This window comes from Rhipicephalus microplus, chromosome 5, assembly GCF_043290135.1.
Source record: "Rhipicephalus microplus isolate Deutch F79 chromosome 5, USDA_Rmic, whole genome shotgun sequence".
NCBI classification, from domain to species: Eukaryota; Metazoa; Arthropoda; class Arachnida; order Ixodida; family Ixodidae; genus Rhipicephalus; species Rhipicephalus microplus.
Window position 1 is genome coordinate 157083020 of NC_134704.1, and position 20095 is coordinate 157103114.

Genomic DNA, 20095 nt, shown 5'->3' on the forward strand with positions numbered 1-20095 from the left:
TTTCACTGGACATATCGCTCGGTATTGCCGCCAACAACGCCGCCAATCACAAAGGACACCAGTCATATCTTCGCCACCAAGACCCGGTGCTTCATATGACATGCGGACAACTGACTTGTTTCCGAGGGACCGTTTTTCGCGGGAGACTAGACGCAGCGATTCGCCGGCATCCGAGCGGAGTTTCACACCACCATCCAACCGTTCTCGTCGCTCGCCGTCTCCTCTGCGTCGTTCTCCGCCGCCGCCGGGAAACTAGCATCCGCGGCCAATAGAGGTGAGGTCGCCGGACGGTCTTTTCAAGATATACCTCTGCCTGTTGTGATGCTGAAAAACAAAGTGAATGTGTTGATTGATGAAATACCGACGATGGCATTAGTTGATACTGGGGATACTGTGTCTGTGATGAGCCTCGCCTTCAGAAACCGCTTAGGTCGCAAAGTTATGTTTTCATGGAACGATACAATCACCTTTCGTGGTGTAGGTGGCGAGTCGCTTAATCCTCTTGGTGTATGCGTTGTGAGTGTTTCATTGGCTGGAAAAGTATTTGTATCTGAATTTATGGTTTTATCTCGTTGTTCGCACAATGTAATTCTTGGTATCGATTTTCTGGAGCAATGCGGTGCTTCCGTCGACTGTGGTAGTGGGGAAATATCATTAAACAATTTGTTTCTACCGTCGCTTTCGAATAAGACTACCGTGGCGAAGATAGGAACACACTTAGTGTGATTGATGAAGTGATAGCACCATCTTGGTGCCTGACACCCGTTCCGAGTCTCTTTCACAACGGTTGATGCTGCTTGTGTTGACCTCATAGTGGGGCCTCTACGCAAGAACTGTTCTAAGAAGGACATACTTGTACCCTGTTCTGTTGTGTACATGACAAAAGGATTAGCAACATTGTGGGCGCTGAACTGTTCTGCCATGCCGGTTGTGCTTCCTCGCAGGATGAAGATAGCTCGCTTTGATGAAGCCTCATGCAGCTCAATAGCAGCACTAGTTACGGACCTCACCACCTCTTCCTCTCCTTGTGATATTCGCCATAATGAAGATCTAATGCTTGGTATGATCAGCAAGACTCTCAGTACAACGGAACCGCAAGCGCTGGTGCAGGTCCTTTCTCGACATGTTGCTGCTTTCTACTTCAAACAGAGATGCACCTCTTCAGTTACCCTCGTCCCGCGCTCGTCACAGAATAGACACCGGCTCTGCACACCCCATCCGCCAAAAGCCCTACCGAGTGTCATCCTCTGGGCGCAAAGTTATCGCCGAACAAGTAAAGGACATGCTGAACAAAGGTGTCGTGCAAGAGTCGTCCAGCCCGTGGGCAGCCCCGGTGATTCTTGTCAGGAAAAAGGATGGTTCCTGGAGATTCTGTGTAGATTACAGGCGTCTAAACACTGTGACGAAGAAAGATGTATATCCCTTACCGCGGATTGACGACGTCATAGATTGCTTGCACGCCGCTTCTTATTTTTCAACCCTTGATTTGCAATCTGGTTATTGGCAAATACCTATGGAACCCGGCGACAAAGAAAAGACTGCTTTCGTAACTCCGGATGGCCTATTTGAATTTAATGCCATGCCTTTTGGCCTTTGTAACGTTCCAGCCACTTTTGAAAGATTTATGGACACTGTATTACGTGGTCTGAAATGGGAGATATGCATGTGCTACCTTGACGATGTTGTGATCTTTGGCCGTACGTTTGAGGAACATAACAACCGTCTCAATCTTGTTCTCGACTGCATCGAAAAAAGCTGGGCTGGTTCTGAATTTAAAAAAATGTCGCTTTGGCGAACGTTAAACTCTGGTGCTGGGGCACTTGGTCGACAAGGATGGCGTCAGACCCGATCCTCGCAAGATAGAAGCAGTGAGTTCTTTTAAACCACCACAATCCGCACGAGAACTTCGCTCATTTGTCGGCCTATGCACATATTTTCGTCGTTTTGTTCCACGATTTGCGGAGATCGTGTACTCGCTGACGAGCATCTTGTGACAGGATGCAACCTTCAACCACCAGAATGTGACGCCACATTCTCACAACTTAAGTTTGTACTAACGTCAGCTCCACTGTTGCATCACTTCGATCCATCTTGCCCGACTGAGGTCCACACAGACGCTAGTGATATCGGCGTAGGAGCGGTGCTTGTACAACATCACAATGGCGCAGAGCATGTCGTGGCATATGCCAGCCGATGCCTGAGCAAATCTGAACGCAATTACACAGCTACGGAACAGGAATGTCTGGCAGCTGTTTTCGCCGTACAAAAGTTTCGTTGTCATCTTTACGGGAGGCCATTTAAGATAATTACAGATCACCATTCGTTATGCTGGCTGGTTGGTTTGCATGACCCCTCTGGCCGCCTCGCACGTTGGGTGCTCCGACTTTAGGAATACGACTTTACGGTGTCGTACAAGAGTGGCCGTCGCACGCTGACGCAGACTGCCTCTCCCGGATTCCTCTTGCAACTACTGACTGCGATGCTGAGAATTTTGACGACTGCTTTGCCGCTGTTACAAGCACGTTCCCCAACGCGGCTGACTTCCAGAGAGAACAATGTAACGATCTCTACCTGGATCCTCTTTTTGCCGCCACACGTGCCTCCCAACACAGCGGTCGCTTTACGGTCCGAGACAAGTTGCTCTATAAAACTAACTACTAAAATGTGCTCCAGACATGGAGCACATTTTCTTCTAGTTGTTCCCGAGAGCCTTCACTTCGATGTTCTACGTGCTATGCGTGACGATGCGACATCCGGTCATTTCGGCTTTATACGAACGCTGAACCGCACACAGGAACGCTTTTACTGGCCTAAGATGTATGAAACAATGAAACGTTACGTCGCTAGCTGCGAGACGTGCCAACGTCACAAGCGCCCGGCCACCGCTACACCAGGTCCCCTTCAGCCAATAACACCACCAAGTATGCCTTTCGAACAAGTAGAAATTGACATTATGGGTCCATTTCCATTATCTAACAATAAGAACTGTTAGATAATCGTCTGCGTAGAACATCTTACGCGGTATGCCGAAACCGCAGCCATACCCTCTTCTACCGCTGCATCTGTGGCAGTCATCCTGCTCCACTCCGTGGTCCTTCGCCATGGCCCACCGCGTGTTATTATCAGTGACCGTGGCCGCCAGTTCACTGCTGATGCCGTTGAAGAATTACTACGCATGTGCACGACACAGTTCCGTCATTCCACACCGTACCACCCGCAGACGAATGGCCTCATCGAACGGACAAACAGAATGCTGACCAACATGCTTGCCATGTACGTTTCTTCCTATCACAAAAACTGGGATGAAGTGCTGCCTTTTGTCACGTACGCCTACAACACGGCGAAACATGAAACAACAAACTTCAGCCTACTTTATCTGTTGACGCCAGGTTGCCACTATGCCCTCTAGACACTTTCTTATCCTTCATTGTACACAAAGACGACTCTGTATCGAACACCCTGTGCCTTGCGGAAGAAGCCCGTCGAATCGCTCGTCTTCGAACTCTGGCCTCTCAACGTCGTTCGAAGAAACATTACGACGACCGTCTCGAACCGGTATTATTCGAAAAAGGTGACTTGGTGTTGCTTTGGACACCGCAACGCAAGCGTGGATTGTGTCAAAAGCTTCTGTCACGATATTCAGGCCCATTTGTAGTTTTGGAGCGTCTCAGCCAGCTCACTTACGTAATAGCTGGTCTTTTGTCTAATGGTCAACGATCGAGCAGAATGCAGCTCACTCACATTGCTCGCCTGGAACCTTTCTACCCTCCGGGTGTATCATAACTCGCCCTACTGACTTCGTCTGCTTGCGGGAGAACGTAACGGGCTAGTAAAAGGCAGAGAAGAGAGAGAGAGGAAGACGAAGAGTCTTGGCAAGATCGCAGTGCGCTGGCGTGAACGACCATCGCTCACTTCTTCTAAATAAAGCCATTTCATCACAGCTCGCTATAACAATATGTTACTCTGCAGACGCCAGTCTACATTTACCGGTACACGAGTGGTGAAGATGGAAATGGCAAAGTCCGCACCGAACTTCATTTCGATCCATGGACACCACGTTTTGTTGGAGTACCGTAGCATGCATCGCGACTGTGCGCGTTGCCACAATGGAGGCCACATGGCCGTGGCCTGTGCCACACCTTTTTGTCATAGGTGCAGCGCGTACGAACACGCTGTGGAAGAGTGCAATGAAGCCTGCAGAAGGTGTGGAGGTGATCAACCGACCAAAGATTGTTTCAAGCGCGGATCATACGCAGACGCAACTCATAAGGCGTCGTCACCGAGTGTCCAAGATTTCCCAACAATTGAAGAATCCACTTCAAGCTCCTCAGGTTTGGCCAAGCAATCTAGAACCTATGAAGTACTGCGTCCTCAAAAGAAAACGACACGAGTCAAGACACCAGACCACTGGGATGAAGAAAGCCTGACCGATGAATTCATAGATGCACAGTCAGAAGACGCTACTCACGTCAAGCCGGCCAGTACGCCAGAAAAGGCAACTACAGATGAACAGTCCCCTCAGACGCAATATGAACACAAAAATAGGAGTTCCACGGAAATGTCCAGTGATTTTTCTTCACCAGTAGGCAGCATCGAAACTTGACATAACTGCAGCGCATCAATTGCGTCCAAGGAGCGCCAAACGCCGGACGACCAGCTACCCATTTACAAGAGGCATTGCAGAAAGCACTGCTTTGATTTCCTCTGCCACAACAGCGACAGATGCCAATGACAACACACCAAACGCTAACCTTGCAATCACGACGACATTGAAGAATATGAACGCTACGCCTTCGACATCGATGAAGCAGCTAAGAAGCCGACCACCAACGAGGACGAACCGGCGGACATCGAGGTTTTTTCCAAACCCGCACGATCTGTAGACGCATCGAGTCCTTCGAGTTCCCAACGCCATTCCAAGCCAGGCAGTGGGAGCAGCGGCAGTGACTCCACTAAACAGGAAACATTTAAGAAATCCCGCGTGGGATCACTGCCACGGCGAACGTCACCAACTGTGTGCGACGACGATATGTACTTCGAGCATTTGGCTCTCTTCACTCTAACCTTTCTTTGCTTTGAGCAACTTCCTCACCTTTATTTCAACAATGGCATCACTTTCTTTTATGTTGTTCAATGTTCGCGGTTTCCACAATTTGGTGAAGCAGCAGGTAGTACTTGACTTCGCGCGGGCGCATCACGTTGACATGCTCTTTTTGCAGGAGACAAACTTTCGTACTAAGCTTGATGTTGCAGAGTTTTAGGAGAGGTTTCATGCAGAGGCCTTCTTCTCACTCACAGATGCACGTGCACGTGGCACAGGAGTTGTTTTCATGAACGCAACACTCAGGAGGGGTGCTCACTGTCTTATTGACACCGAAGGCCGCATCATAACAGTATATGTGGTACTTAACTGCCAACAAGTCACATTAGTCTACGTATATGCGCCCGTAACGAGGTCAGAAATGAACTGGTTCTACTACGGTGTCAGAAAATTTTTGATCGAGTCGATATCATACGTGCTTGTTGGAGATTTCAACTGCGTGCTCAATATTGCACGGGACGTCAGGGTCCCGGCCAAGGCGCCAACAATTTTTACGCCAGAGAACTAAAGCTTTAGTTCAAGATCACAAGCTGACAGATGGGTGGTTAACTCTACATGGAGTCGGATTCGTCGCAACCCGCGCTTGTGGCCTTTACCAAAGCCGAATTGATGGAGTTTATGTGCCCGACAACTTTTTAGCAAACCTACAAGCATGTGAGGTGGTCCAGCTTGTGCCAAGCCAGCAGAAACTCAGCAACCACGCTCCGTTACTCTTCAACTTAAATGTGAGCACAAGAAGAATCCACAAACCATGGAGGATGGACCCAACTATTGCTCATGATGATGAAAGTATTTCCGTGCTTCAAACTGACCTGGCAGCCTCACTGGCAGAAGTGGGTTGCATAACTTCGACTACATGGAACTACGTAAAACCTCGATGGCACCTCATAGCTCAACAGGCAGAAAACGCATGCCACGCTCGCCTCACGGCCAAGATGAATGAGATTCTCCGACACGTTCAAGAGGTGAGTCAACTACATTCACTATGCTCGAATACCTTGAAGCACAAAAAATTAAATATCAAAATCTTTTAAAGCAGAGGTCTCAGGCTACAAGGCTCGTAAGAGAAATGCACTTATCGGCAGATGAAATTGAAAACTTGACATTTGGGCAAAGAAACCGTGATCGTCGATGCCAGCCCCGCTACATCGATGAAGGAGGTGCTAAATGAGGATGATACTGTCACGGGCTAAGTAGATGCCTGAGGATGACGACGACGAAGTGCTGAACGGGAACGTGCTCGGACTGCAGCAGCGTCGTACGCATTAGCTCGCCAGTATATTCGCCAGTACACATTTGTTCATCAGTGTATACTTTATTCCCCGTAACATCATTGGTGGAGGTGCTGGGTACCACTCGCTATACAGCCCAACGAGCTGGATCTTCGCAGCGGACGGCGCATTGCAGCTACCACGATGACTGACCAGGCTACTCAATGTCAACAAGATCCGTCAGCCCCGCAGCCGATCGTTGTGGTGCAACCTCGTGACCCAGGTCCATTCAACGGCACAAGTGGCATAGACGTCGATGACTGGCTTGTTCAATATGAGCGCGTCAGCAGCAGCAACCATTGGGGTCCAACGCTTATGCTGGCGAACATCATCTTCTACTTGCATGGCACGGCAAAACTCTGGTACAAGACACATCAAGAAGAGTTGACTAGCTGGGACGTCTGTAAGCAGAAATTGCGCTATCTATTTGGGAAACCCATCGGACGTCAAGTGGCCGCAAAGAAAGAGCTTGCGACTCGTGCCCAGACATCCACGGAGCCGTACATCGCGTACATCCAGGACGTGTTGGCTTTGTGCCGCAAGGTCGACAAGGACATGCTCGACGAGGACAAAGTCGGACACATCCTGAAAGGAATTGCGGATGACGCCTTCAATTTTCTCCTGTGCAAGGACTGCTCGACGGTGGAGTCAGTCATCGAAGCATGTCGTCGCTTCGAACAGGCAAAAAGTAGGCGCATAGTTCACCGATTTGACCGCCTTCCCAACACGGCGGCTACGTCCTCTTGCGAAGATTTGCCCACACTACACCAACCACCAGCGCCAGAAAACGTCACCAGAATAGTCCGTCGGGAACTCGAGGCCATGGCTCCCGCTATGTCTAGCGTCAGCGCGCCAGAACACAACCTCGGTGCTGTTTCAATGATACAGGCCGTGGTTCGCCAAGAGATCGCGAATATGGGCATTTCGCCACCTCATCAAAATGCCTCTGCTACTTCCAGCTCGGCTCCAGTCGTTGCGGCTGCCACTCCGAACCGCACGTTCGCGCCACGACGAAACCCAGCTGAATGGCGCACTCATGATGATCGGCCCATATGTTTTACGTGCCATCGGATAGGACACATCGCTCGCCATTGCCGCAGCCGGTGGACCTCATCACCTCGACCGAGCTTCTATGATTGGCGGCCTCGCTCTGAACGTGCACCTTATGCCCCGTCCTACCGTGCTGAGACAGGTGCAGAGTATAATCCAGAACGTCGGACCAGTCGCTCGCCATCGCCCGTGCGTCGTCAGTCCCGCTCGCCCCAACCCCGCCGTTCTCGGTCTCCTTACGACCGTCGCTCAGAAAACTAGCCGGTGCAGCCCCCGGAGGTGACGCTGCATACACGACTTGGACTGCAAATCCTCTGATTACTCCCGACCAGCGGTGCAACCTCCTAACAATTCTCGTTGATGATTTACCTATAACGGCTCTTATTGATACCGGTGCACAAATATCTGTGATGAGCTCCGACCTCCGCCGCCGCCTCAAAAAAGTTCTGACGCCTGCGATTGCACCTACCGTTCGTACCGCGGATGGGAGTACTCCTGCTGTGCTTGGAATGTGCACTGCGCGATTAACAATTTCTAAGCATCAAACTTCAGTTCTGTTCGCTGTACTGGAAAATTGCCCTCATGACCTAATCCTTGGACTCGGCTTTCTGACTTCACACGCTGCGCTCATTGACTGTTCCAAAGGTCTTCTTCAGCTCGAACTACCATCCTTTTCGGAGACCGTCTCTACCAGCCCACCTCGTCTACGCTCTGTCGATTTCCTTAGACTTCCGCCGCAAGCCGCAGTCCAAGTCCAACTCTCGCCATATCCTGCAGTACCCGATGGTGATTATGTTGCTGCCCCGATTTCTGACGTCGCCATGACACGCAATGTTGCACTCCCCAACACGGTGGTTACCGTTAAGGACAACCGAACTTCGTTTCCCGTCCTCAATTTCGGCCTCTCAGCGCAAGTTATTCCTCGCGGCATGTCACTTGCGCATCTTACACCACTGGTCGACCACACAGTTTCCGCTCTAACCACCAATTCGCCACCCGATTTTTCATCAACGTCGTTCTTGTCACGTTCCTGTTCCGACCTTTTCAAGCCAATGCTATCTGACAAGCTCACCTCTGAACAAGTCTCTGCTTTCTGCCGTGTGCTTGCTTCTTATCAGGACATCTTTGACTTCGGCGACCGTAATTTGGGCCAGACATCTGTAGTAACCCATCGCATCGACACCGGTGACGCTCGACCCATTCGCCGACGACCCTACCGTGTGTCAGCCCCGGAGCGTGCTATTATACAGCGAGAAGTCGATAAAATGCTTGATAAGGGCATAATCGAACCCTCATCTAGTCCCTGGTCCTCACCCGTTGTACTTGTTAAAAAGAAGGACAATAGCTGGAGATTCTGTGTTGATTACCGCCATCTCAACCATATTACCAAGAAAGATGTCTATCCCCTACCGCGCATAGATGATGCACTCGATTGCTTGCACGGTGCCAAATATTTCTCTTCAATAGACCTTCGCACAGGCTACTGGCAGATCGCTGTGGACGACAAAGACAGAGAGAAGACGGCCTTCGTGACTCCTGATGGTCTTTATCAGTTCAAGATGATGCCTTTTGGATTATGCAATGCCCCCGCGACATTTGAGCGCATGATGGACTCTCTCCTTCGAGGCATGAAGTGGACCATCTGCCTCTGCTATCTTGACGACGTTATTGTTTTTTCGACTACTTTCGACGACCATCTTACCCGTCTGTCCGCAGTGCTTGATGTTTTTCGACGTGCCAACTTGCAACTTAACTCGTCCAAATGCCGCTTTGGGCAACGCCAAATTTGCGTACTCGGCCATCTTGTTAACGCTGCGGGCGTTCAACCAGACCCTGCGAAAGTCCGAGCAGTTCGGGACTTCCCCACACCCCACTCAGTCAAGGACGTCCGAAGTTTTCTGGGACTGTGCTCCTATTTCCGTCGTTTTGTCGAGAAGTTCGCTGAAGTAGCCCGTCCTCTAACCTGCCTCCTCAAAACGGATGTCGCATTCACCTGGGGCCAACAGCAAGCAAACGCCTTCTCGTCGCTCGTCGACATTCTCACCAATCCACCAGTCCTAGCACACTTCGACCCATCTGCTGCTACGGAGCTTCGTACTGACGCCAGTGGCCACGGCATAGGCGCAGTGCTCGCGCAGCGGCAACAAGGAATGCACCGCGTCGTCGCGTATGCAAGCCGTCTGTTGTCGCGCTCGGAACAAAATTATTCCATCACAGAACGCGAGTGCTTAGCTCTCGTCTGGGCCATTGCGAAATTCCGACCGTACCTGTATGGCCGACCATTCTCAGTTATTACGGACCACCATGCGCTTTGCTGGCTCTCCTCACTCAAGGACCCTACGGGACGCCTTGGTCGCTGGGCGCTGCGCTTACAAGAGTACACTTTTTCCGTATCCTATAAATCCGGACAACTTCACAAGGATGCCGACTGCTTGTCCCGTTACCCAGTCGATCCCCCTGACACGAGGGAAGATGAGCAAGAGGCCCTCGTTCTTTCAATTACCGACTTCACCGACATAGCTGCTGAACAACGCCGCGACCCCTCTTTGCGTGCTATTATCAATGGTCTGCACTCTCCCCACCCTGACCACTCCTTACAACTGTTCGTTCTTCACAACGACATCTTGCACCGCTACAACACCCGCCCTGATGGTGCTGAGCTTTTACTCGTTGTTCCTGTGCATCTTCGCTCAGACGTTTTGGCCCAGCTGCATGATGCCCCCTCCGCTGGACACCTAGGGGTGTCACGCACGTATGACCGCATTCGCCGCCGATTCTTTTGGCCTGGCCTCTACCGTTCTGTGCGACAGTACGTTGCGGCATGCGACCTCTGCCAGCGCCGCAAGACCCCTGCTCTGAGACCTGCTGGTACCCTCCAGCCCATTGAAGTACCAGATGAGCCATTTTTCCGAGTCGGCCTCGATCTTCTAGGACCCTTTCCCGTGTCGGCCACCGGTAATAAGTGGATTGCTATTGCTACCGACTACGCAACGCGGTATGCCGTTACACGCGCCCTCCCCACCAGCTGCGCTACTGATGTAGCCGATTTCCTTCTTCATGACATCATTCTGCGTCATGGTGCTCCTCGTCAGTTGATCACCGACCGCGGCAGCTGTTTTCTATCTAAAGTAGTCGACGAGCTCCTGCGATCCTGCTCTACCCACCACAAGTTCACTACAGCGTACCATCCGCAAACCAACGGCCTCACGGAACGCCTCAACCGTACCTTGACGAATATGTTAGCGATGTACGTTTCCAAGGATCACAAAGATTGGGACATCCACTTACCTTTCGGTACCTTCGCATACAACAGTTCACGTCATGATACAGCTGGATTTTCCCCTTTTTACCTACTGTTCAGTTATGACCCGCCTTTGCCCATGGACACCATGCTCCAATCTGACGCCGCCTCATCGACTGCTTATGCTCGTGATGCCCTGGCCCGAGCTGACATCGCCCGCCAAGTCGCCCGGGATCGTTTATGTGCCTCGCAGCTTAACCAAAAGAGTGCTTACGATCGCCGGCACCGCGACGTACAGTACTCTCCGGGGTCACTCGTCTTGCTGTGGTTACCACAGCAAGACGAGTGGTTTATTCCCCGTAACAATACCATTGTTAGTGACCTGGACAAAGTTCGAGAAGTTTTCCGATACTACTTTGCAAAACTGTTTACTGCAGACCATGATGCACGGGACGACGAGTTTAGTGCCAAACTCTGAGCCTTTTGCAAAGGTTTGCCATCGCTTGGCTCGGAAGACGGTTTAGTAGTATATGCAGAAACTGATAAAAAAGTACGGTACGCCTTAAAATCAATGAATACGTCCAGGTCACCAGGCCCAGATCGAATACTCACGGGATTTTATCTGCGTTTCTTCGATATCTTGAGAGATGCGATCACCGATCTCGTGAATATTTTGTTGCATGATGGCCGAAAACCGCAGTCCTTCTGTGAAGGAAGGGTGATTCTCTTGCTGAAAGAGGGTATGGAACCGTCAGATCCTAAATCGTGGAGGCCCATTACCCTTCTAAACACAGACTATAGGTTATTAGCCACGCTGCTATCACGGCGTCTGCGGCCTTTCTTGAAAGAGATTGTGTCCCCCTTGCTGTCATGTGCAGTACCAGGATGTTCCGTCTTCGTACCTCTTACAATCATCAGAGACCTCTTTGCATAAGCCAAAGAAATATAGATCTCAGGAGTATATATTTCTCTTACTCAGGCCAAAGCATTTGATAAAGTTGAACACAGGTATCTTTTCGCTATTTCGCGCATTTCGGTCTCCCAGAGCAGTATGTGCGACTGGTATAAATACTTTATTAGGATCTATCAAGTTGTCTTTATATCAACAACAAAGTGGCCAGAAGCTTTGCAATTCAAGTAAGGGTGAGGCAAGGCTGTCCATTGTCTCCGGTATTATTCATTTTGTCTCAAAATCCTTTCATTAGAAAGGTTTCAAACTGCCAGGCAAGGAAACCTTCAAAATGGTCGCATACACCGATGATATTTTGGTATTTTTTCGTAACTTGTCTAGCTATAGTACATTCCTTGACATTTTTGCTGAGTATTCCTATCTGTCTGGTGCTGTTTTAAACATCACCAAATGTAAGGCGCTGCGCTTTGGAGGCTTCAGAGAACAATTGCCAGGAGACTTAGAATACGTTCAACCTGTAAGGTGTTAGGCATTTACTTTTTGAGGAAAGAGATGTCTCAAAAAGGACCTGGGATGATGTGCTTAGGAAATCCACCGATGTCATAGCAGCAGCCACTTATTTTAACCTGTCACTAACGGCAAAAGCAACAGTAATCAAGACACGTGCATGTGCTCTTGCGTTTTACGTAGCACACATCGCCTTCTACCTCGCCGTGTTACAAGACGCCTCACCTTCATGGCGGGGACCTTCCTTTGGGGAGGAAAACCAGCAAAGGTACAAAGGAAATTTTTACAGCTTCCCACAAACCGTGGAGGCCTGAGTCTCCCAGACATACCAATATTCACGAGAGTGCTGGCGGCACAAAAAACACAGAAGCTCTTCGATGACAGCAACTACCCTGGGTACAGGCTCTTGATGTACTGGAGCAATACACTAAAAGGTACTTTCACAGCAAATCTGTACATCGGGCCACAAGCAGAAATTCCGTTAAGTTTTACAGAGGTGCCAGTGGCTTAAAACGAACACTGGAATCAATAGGTTCATGCAGTCGGGAAGATGTTTCATCGCAGGAAATAAAAATGGTGACAAGTAGCACACTGAGCAAAGAGGAAGAAACAGCATCCTGCACGAAAAAATGGAAACGATCGCGTTGCAATGGCGTACCTAAACAGGTACGCGAATTTGACTGGTTGACAAGATGTGCTACGCTTGACCGGTTAGCCCATTGGGGAGTCGTTCCAAATGACCGCTGCCCAAACTGTGGCAAAAGAGAGACGACCCAACATGCCCTGTTTCAGTGCTCGGTGGCGAGGGGCGTCTGGCACATGGTGCAACGCCTCTTTGGCTTTCGCACGGTGGGCATGGGAACAGAACGTGGGCTGTTTGCAAGACTGGTCTTTACAGTGACCTTGTACGTACTGTGGCGGCGACTCTGTTTAGCGGAAGTATGGCACAAGCCTCATTGAGGCGCCTATCCCGCACACCAGAAAATACGGCTCATTGTGTGGAATTACCTCGATCAGCAGCTGGAAACGCACGGCAAAGAGTCTTTCCTTCGACAATGGCACGCATGTTTCTTCAAAGTAAAAGAGGGACAGCTGAAGTTTCCAGCTGTTCCGTACTAGCCATGCACCCACTCCAGTACGCATGCGTCAGTGTTATCCTGTAAGATGTGATTAACTTGGTTCACTTTAATTTTCCTTTGACATGTAACATTTGGATACCCAGTAATCAATTAAATTTTGCTGCTCATTTGTAAGATGTATACACTATCTTTCGTTTCGTTTGCGCATGTACAAGTTAAGTGTACAGTAAACTTCTCCTCAATCGCCGAACGCCAACAGCTCATTATGCCCATGGTAAGATGGCTGCCGCCGCCGCCATCTTACGGTTGGCACGGCTTCACTCGTGGGCAAGAATTTCCACTCCATCATTTTTTTTTTAAACCTCCTTGCTCGACACCAGCACTTCGCGGGCCTCGCGGGCCGCGATCTTTTTCTGCGGGCGGGCCGCGAACGGCGACTCGCGTTACGACACATGCGCAGTGGCAGCGACCACACCGCAAGAGCTCGCGGTGCGCTATTCTATATTCTAAACCCCAAAACGCCAACTCTATTGTAGCACTAACCCGAACTAAAAATTCGTTCTGCCAGATTGAAATTACTGCTGTGTTTTTGAATGCTAATAAGAGCGCACAGCGATACATTAAGAAGAAATCGATATATCCTTACGTTTAGACGACTTGGTGAGGTCTCTTGATGTCCGCACAGCATACCTCTCGTTGACGGCAGCCAATGACATCTCAAAAAGCTCAAGCTCTTCATCTGATTTTAGGTAGCCGTGGGAGTAGCCGTCGTCGTGATGATGCAAGCCTTGGAGGTACTTTTTGATCACATTCTGCCGGTCAGAAGGCTCATACATCGTCGTGTTGCACCTCCGGCCACAAGCGAAAGTGATAACGCACGCTGCACGCTTGCCGCAAATCGAACAAAAGTAGCAGATGCAGTTTTTTTTTTCTCCGTGAAATGCAGCTTACAGTGCCAGTGTTGCCAGATGGCGCATACCTCCAACGGCCAAATTGAACTCTGCAATAGCCCAAACGTGGTCAAATGCATAACTTTGAAAGAACCCAAATAATTTCTTTTGTTTTTCTTGTGCTCATGCAATTACTATTTTGCAAACATGCAAAAAGTATTGAGTTTTTGTATTAGTTTATATAAGTTTTCCTTCAGTTCAGCAACTGGCAGCCCAAATGGTGCGTTTGCTTTCTATTTTTTGGCTGTATGAGTGAATCAGTTGCATTATTAAAATATTTTGTTTTTGCCACTAAAAATGATGGTGTGCTGGCTTAAGGAAATGCAAAATGTTTATTGTCACTTCACAACATAAAACATTCCGTAAAAAACTGCAACTCTAAGCAGAGACGATAGTTATAGCGCGAGAACAGAACGACGACAAAGAGACAAGAAAGACACGAGTGTCCTTCGTGTCCTTCTTGTCTCTTTGTCGTCGTTTTGTTCTCGTGCTATGATCATCATTTCATACCAACTAGCCCAAGCTGTCATAATTCTAAGCAGAGTTATTCAATCATATATGATTGAATAACGTTGACTCTAAGTTGCAAGGTGTAAAACTTTAGGGAGTTTTAGAATAGCTCACCGCAAGCCCTGCGCATGCGTCGTAACGTGAGTCGGCGTTCGCGTTCGCGGACCGCACGCAGAAAATTCGAAATTGCATGCGGTGATGGTGGCCCAAATGTGGCTCGCAAGCGCTGGTTTCGAGGCTGCAATGTCGCTGCGGTCGTGCGTTGCGGTTCGCAGCAGGGCAAACGCTGTTCTAAAGCTCTTATGACGCCCGCAATGCCCGCAGCGCTTGCAAACGGTATTCTAAAACTCCCTTTTATTTGAACTTTTCATGAACGGCTCTTTGGGCGCCGCTATAGTCCTTCCTGGGCTGCGCAAATAGTCGCGACCCCCCCCCCCCCCCAAGTACACTGTGGAAGCTATGCCATTATCCTTTGTACTACCGCGCGCAGACGTTTTAAATGCGAAGAATTTCTTTGCGAGCATCGGCGACTTTGAGCCCATATTTATCTATCTATCTATCTAGCCGCCTAAGACTTTCATCTCTCCTGGCTGTTTTGTTAATGGTATCAATACTAAATTTGGCATAACATGACTTATGACGAGCATAATTGACTAGTCATAACAAGACTATCATGACATGTATGGCATGAATCTCATGATTTATATTTCATGGTCTTGCTGCTCTTGTGGGTGCACGTTAAAGAACCCCAGGTGGTCAAAATTTCCGGAGCCCTCCACTACGGCGTCTCTCATAATCAAATGGTGGTTTTGGGACGTTAAACCCCACAAATCAATCAATTGCTGCTCTTGCGGTTGTTTCGTTCACGTTGTCGTTTCGTTCATGTTGCGAAATTGGCATGGTATGACATGACTGCATGGCAAACACAAGTGACAGACCCTAACGTGGAATTCATGACATACATATATATGTCATGTAAGTCATGATTCATGACTACGCGCCCTCATGGTACGTTCATGGTACGTTCACAGTCGTTTCGCTAGCTTCACATATACCAAATTTGGTGTTACGGTACGTGAATGGATGACGAAGGTATGTGACTGGTGCAAACATGATAATCATAAGATGCGTGTCATGTAACAACATGACTACATGCCACACTCATGATGCGCTCGTGGTCGTTTTCCTAGCTTAATTCACATACACCAATTTGGTATTACGGGACGTGAATGGATGACGAGGTATGTGACTGTTGCAAACATATAATTATGAGATGCGTGCGCGTGTCATGTAATAACATGACTACCTGCCACACTCATGATGCGCTCGCGGCCGTTTCGCTAGCTTCACATGTACTAAATTCGTTATTACGTGACGCGAACGAATGGCATACGTAAATGACACGTCCAAACATGATAATCATGATATGCGTGTCATTTACCACCAAGACTACATATGCCACACTCATGATGCGCTCGCGGCAGTTTCGCTAGCTTTTTATATCACATATGTCAAATTTGGTATTACGTCCCATGAATGGATGGCGAATCTATATGTGACTGGTGCAAACATGGTAATCATGAGATGCGTGTCATGTAAGAACATGACTACGTGCCACACTCAAGACGCCAAAACACTTCGATGTGACCCGGCGTGCGTGTGCGCCGGCGTTCGTTTCGTCGCGTCATGCTGGCGATGTCACGCCAGGCGCTGTTCTGCCTGGCATATACTCGCAGGGGCACGCCGTGGTGCGTTGCCTTGACGCATGCGCGTTTTAGCGTACCCGGCGTCCTTCCATCATGAAGCTAAGCAGACTTGGTGCTGTCTGGGTAACATATCGTCGGCGCGAAATGCAGCATGTCGCAATTCGCGCCGGTTGCTACCATGCCTCGCCGACAGACGCTGGTCGCGCCTAGTGTCAGAAAGGTCGCGTTTTGCAAGCGTGGTGTCGCTGAGCCCAGCGTGGGCACGCGTCACCGTTAACTGCGCTCGCCACCCTGTCGCTAGCTTGACATACGCCAAGTTTGGTATTACGGGACGTGAATGGACGACGAAGGTATAGGACGCATCCAAACATGATCATCATAATATTTGTGTGGTTTAAAACATTACTACATGCATATGCGTATAAGCCGGGGGTGGGGGGGGGCAAGAAAAGAGCAAGCCCCCCCTCCCCCCAAAGGGAAAAGTTGGGGGTCTGAGCCCCCCCACTTTCGACAGTGGTCACTGTCGGCTGCACGCTGGGGAAACCCACAACTAGGGCAAAATTATCGCTCACCACTGTAATCACTTCTTTATATTGTTACGAGAAGAAGAAAATATTACGAGGCAAAGATACAATGTAGTGATAATTTACCAACATTTCAGCAGTGACAATTTTTCTTGAAGGCTCTTTGTGACGTTTTCCGCCCTGTGCAGTAGCACTGCAGAGCAGCCTAGCGCTGAACGGGGATCCTATTGCATCACTTGTTCATGTTTTTATTCACTTGTGACTGGCCGATGCAGTTATAAATAAGAACGAACAAACTTTTTATGGACTCGTCAAAGCATTTACTGCTTCAGGAAAATCATTTTCTTTTACCGAAAAGGATTGCCATCACCGTTGCTCTGTCAAAGCTGCTGTGAGCACATAATTGCGACTAATCTTTCTAAATATTTTAGTTCTGCCGTACGAGAAGCGCCAAGAAAAGTTTCCACTTTAATCTCATATAATTCTGATCAGCCTTGCTTATTGCAACTTGGAGTGATGGAGGCAGCCTGCAAAGCGGTGATGAATAAAGCAGTAGAATATTTACTGTTGAGGAGGCCACCATCAACATAACTGTATTCACGCCGCACGCCGCAAAAAGTTGTGAAGCAATGCCCAACACATACATGTTGGCGCGTCGAAGAAGTTGTCTCTCGCTATATATATATATACCGGATGCCGAGTGCAGTAAATTAGCCCCCCCCCCCCTCCCCCACTCAACTGGTAGGTGTTCTGTGACACACTCGCGAAAGAGTTGGTACGCCACTGACTACATGCTACGCTCATAGCGTGCTCACGGCCGTTTCGCTAGCTGCACATATACCAAATTCGGTATCAAGTGACGTGAATAGATGACGAAGGAAAATGATACATGCAAACGTGATAATCATGACGTGAAAGTTACGTGTCGCATCATTTACCACCGCCTCGTATTGCGCTAATTTTAAAGTGACATGTCGGCCTTCCTCATTCGGGCTTCGCATATAAGCGATTCCCACTGTACGTCGTATCTGCCACTCTTTTTTTGCATCCTGTGACGTCATGTTGGCGGGCACGGCAGTGATAAGTGCGCCAGCTCACAGAACATACCCACAGAACACCTGGTCTACTACTTTGGCCATAGCAGCTGTGCTGGCAACTGCGCGTGGCCACCATTCTGAAAATGGCAGGTGTACCTGTGGTTTCAATGTCACTGCGGGCATGATGCTCTTCTTTTAATTTCATTTGGCTTTAGAATGTACGAGATTTACCATTTGTGGAGCTGCTGCAACTATGGGCGATGCGTACACTGCAGCGCGTACGCCGAGAAACTGGAAGCCGATGCTAAACAGCGACACACGGACAAAGTGGCTCCCTGCAGTATGCGTGCTGCAGTTAACAGCTGCATGCTGCAGTTAACATGAAAGGTCCAAAGAAAATTTATAAAAAAAATTTGATATCGTTGGGTGAGTGAAACACAAAAGAATAACGAGTCAGAGAATAAAAAGTCGCAGTTTTCTCTGCAAAAGCGAAGCAGTGAATGCGTTAGTAACAAATTGGAAGGTCACGCGCTGAATGGCAATCAGATCGAAGCGCGCCCCTCGTTTCTCACGCACAAATGACGCACGATAACTCACTGGTACAGATGAACGTGAATAAGCGTCTTTTCACGGTGTCTGAAAAGCGCGCCCTTTTCGCAAACGGAAGCTGTTCAACAGTTGCATTGACCTTTGTGTGCCCTCTACAACAGAAACATTCTAGTGAAAGCCCAACGCCAGCCAAGACGTACGATCGTCCCCACCGCGAGATAAGGGCGTGCGAGCGAGCGTCCACCTTCTCCACTCTGCAGGGCAAAGTACGCGCGGGAGATGAGAACGCGCGTCGCCGCGCGCTCATTGCGCCATCTTGCTGGTAATGCTGAAAACATGATAGCCCCCCACCCAAGATGCCCATCACCAGCGGTAAGTGGTAGATAAATAAGTTGCCGCGATAAATAGTTTGCCGTTTGAACGATGAAGGAGGTGCTGCTCGGTGGCTCAGTGGTTGACGCCTCACATTCACGACTCGGAGATTTCACGTACGATTCCGCGCGGTGGAGTCGTCTTCGGGATTTTTTCCTTTCTTGCGTTTTCATATATATAGATACGTATACATATAAGCCGATAAACTTGCTCTCTGTAGTACACAAGCTATTTACAAAGGTAATTGCTAACAAAAAACATTAGAATTCAATCAACCAAAGGAACAAGCAGGATTTCGAACAGGCTCAACAATCGACCACATACTATCATACTATCAATGAGGTGGTAAAGAAATGTTCAGAATATAGTCACACACTATACATAGCCTTCATAGATTACGAGGAGGCGTTTGATTCAGTAGAAATATCAGCAGTCATGCAGAGACTGCGGAATCAGGGCGTCGATGAAGCAAAAATAAACGTACAGGAAGAAATCTACAGGGGATCGACTGCTACCATAGTGCTTCATAAAGAAAGCAACATAATACCAATCAAGAAGGGTGTAACGATGGGGGATACAGTCTCCCCAATGCTATTTACCGCATGCTTACAGGAGGTTTTCCGAGGCCTAGAATGGGAACAGTAGGGATAAGAGTTAATGGAGAGTACTTTAGTAACCTGAACTTCGTCGATGACATTGCATTGCTGAGTAACTCAGGGGACGAATTTCAACTCATGATTACGGAGTTAGACAAGGAGAGCAGAAAGGTACCTTAATTAATCTGCAGAAAACGAAAGTAATTACTTTCGCACCTTAATGTACAACAACCTCGGAAGAGAGCAGCACTTCGAGATTGGTAATAGTCCACTTCAAGTTGTAAAAGACTATGTCTACTTAGGGCAGGTAATAACCGCAGATCCAAACCACGAGATTGAATTATCTAGAAGGATAAGAATGGGTGGAGCACATTTGGCAAGCACTCTCAAGTTATGACAGGTAGATTACCACTGTCCCTCAAGAGGAAGGTATATAAAAGCTGTATCTTGCCGGTACTTAGCTACGGAGCAGAAACCTGGAGACTTACAAAGAGGGTTCAGCTTGAATTGAGGACGATGCAGCGAGCAATGAAAGAAAAAAGGTAGGTGTAACTTCAAGAGACAAGAAGAGAGCAGAGTGTACTAGGGAACAGACGGGGGTTAAGGATATCATAGTTGAAATCAAGAAGAAGAAATAGTCATGGGTCGGGCATCTAGCGCGCACCCGCTGGTCATATAAAGGTAACTAACTG

General features: G+C 48.8%; 1 protein-coding gene across 2 annotated transcripts in view; it reads right to left on the reverse strand.

Moving 5' to 3' along the window:
* LOC119173651 (uncharacterized) overlaps window positions 1–14099 on the reverse strand; it is a 29540-nt gene extending 15441 nt beyond the window's left edge. For both annotated transcript variants that reach the window (XM_075896106.1, XM_075896107.1), the window contains exon 1: window positions 13806–14099. In XM_075896106.1, the coding sequence (XP_075752221.1) occupies window positions 13806–13995 (190 nt within the window). In that variant the 5' untranslated portion in view covers window positions 13996–14099. The remainder of the gene's footprint in view (window positions 1–13805) is intronic.
* Between the last annotated feature and the right edge of the window lie 5996 nt (window positions 14100–20095).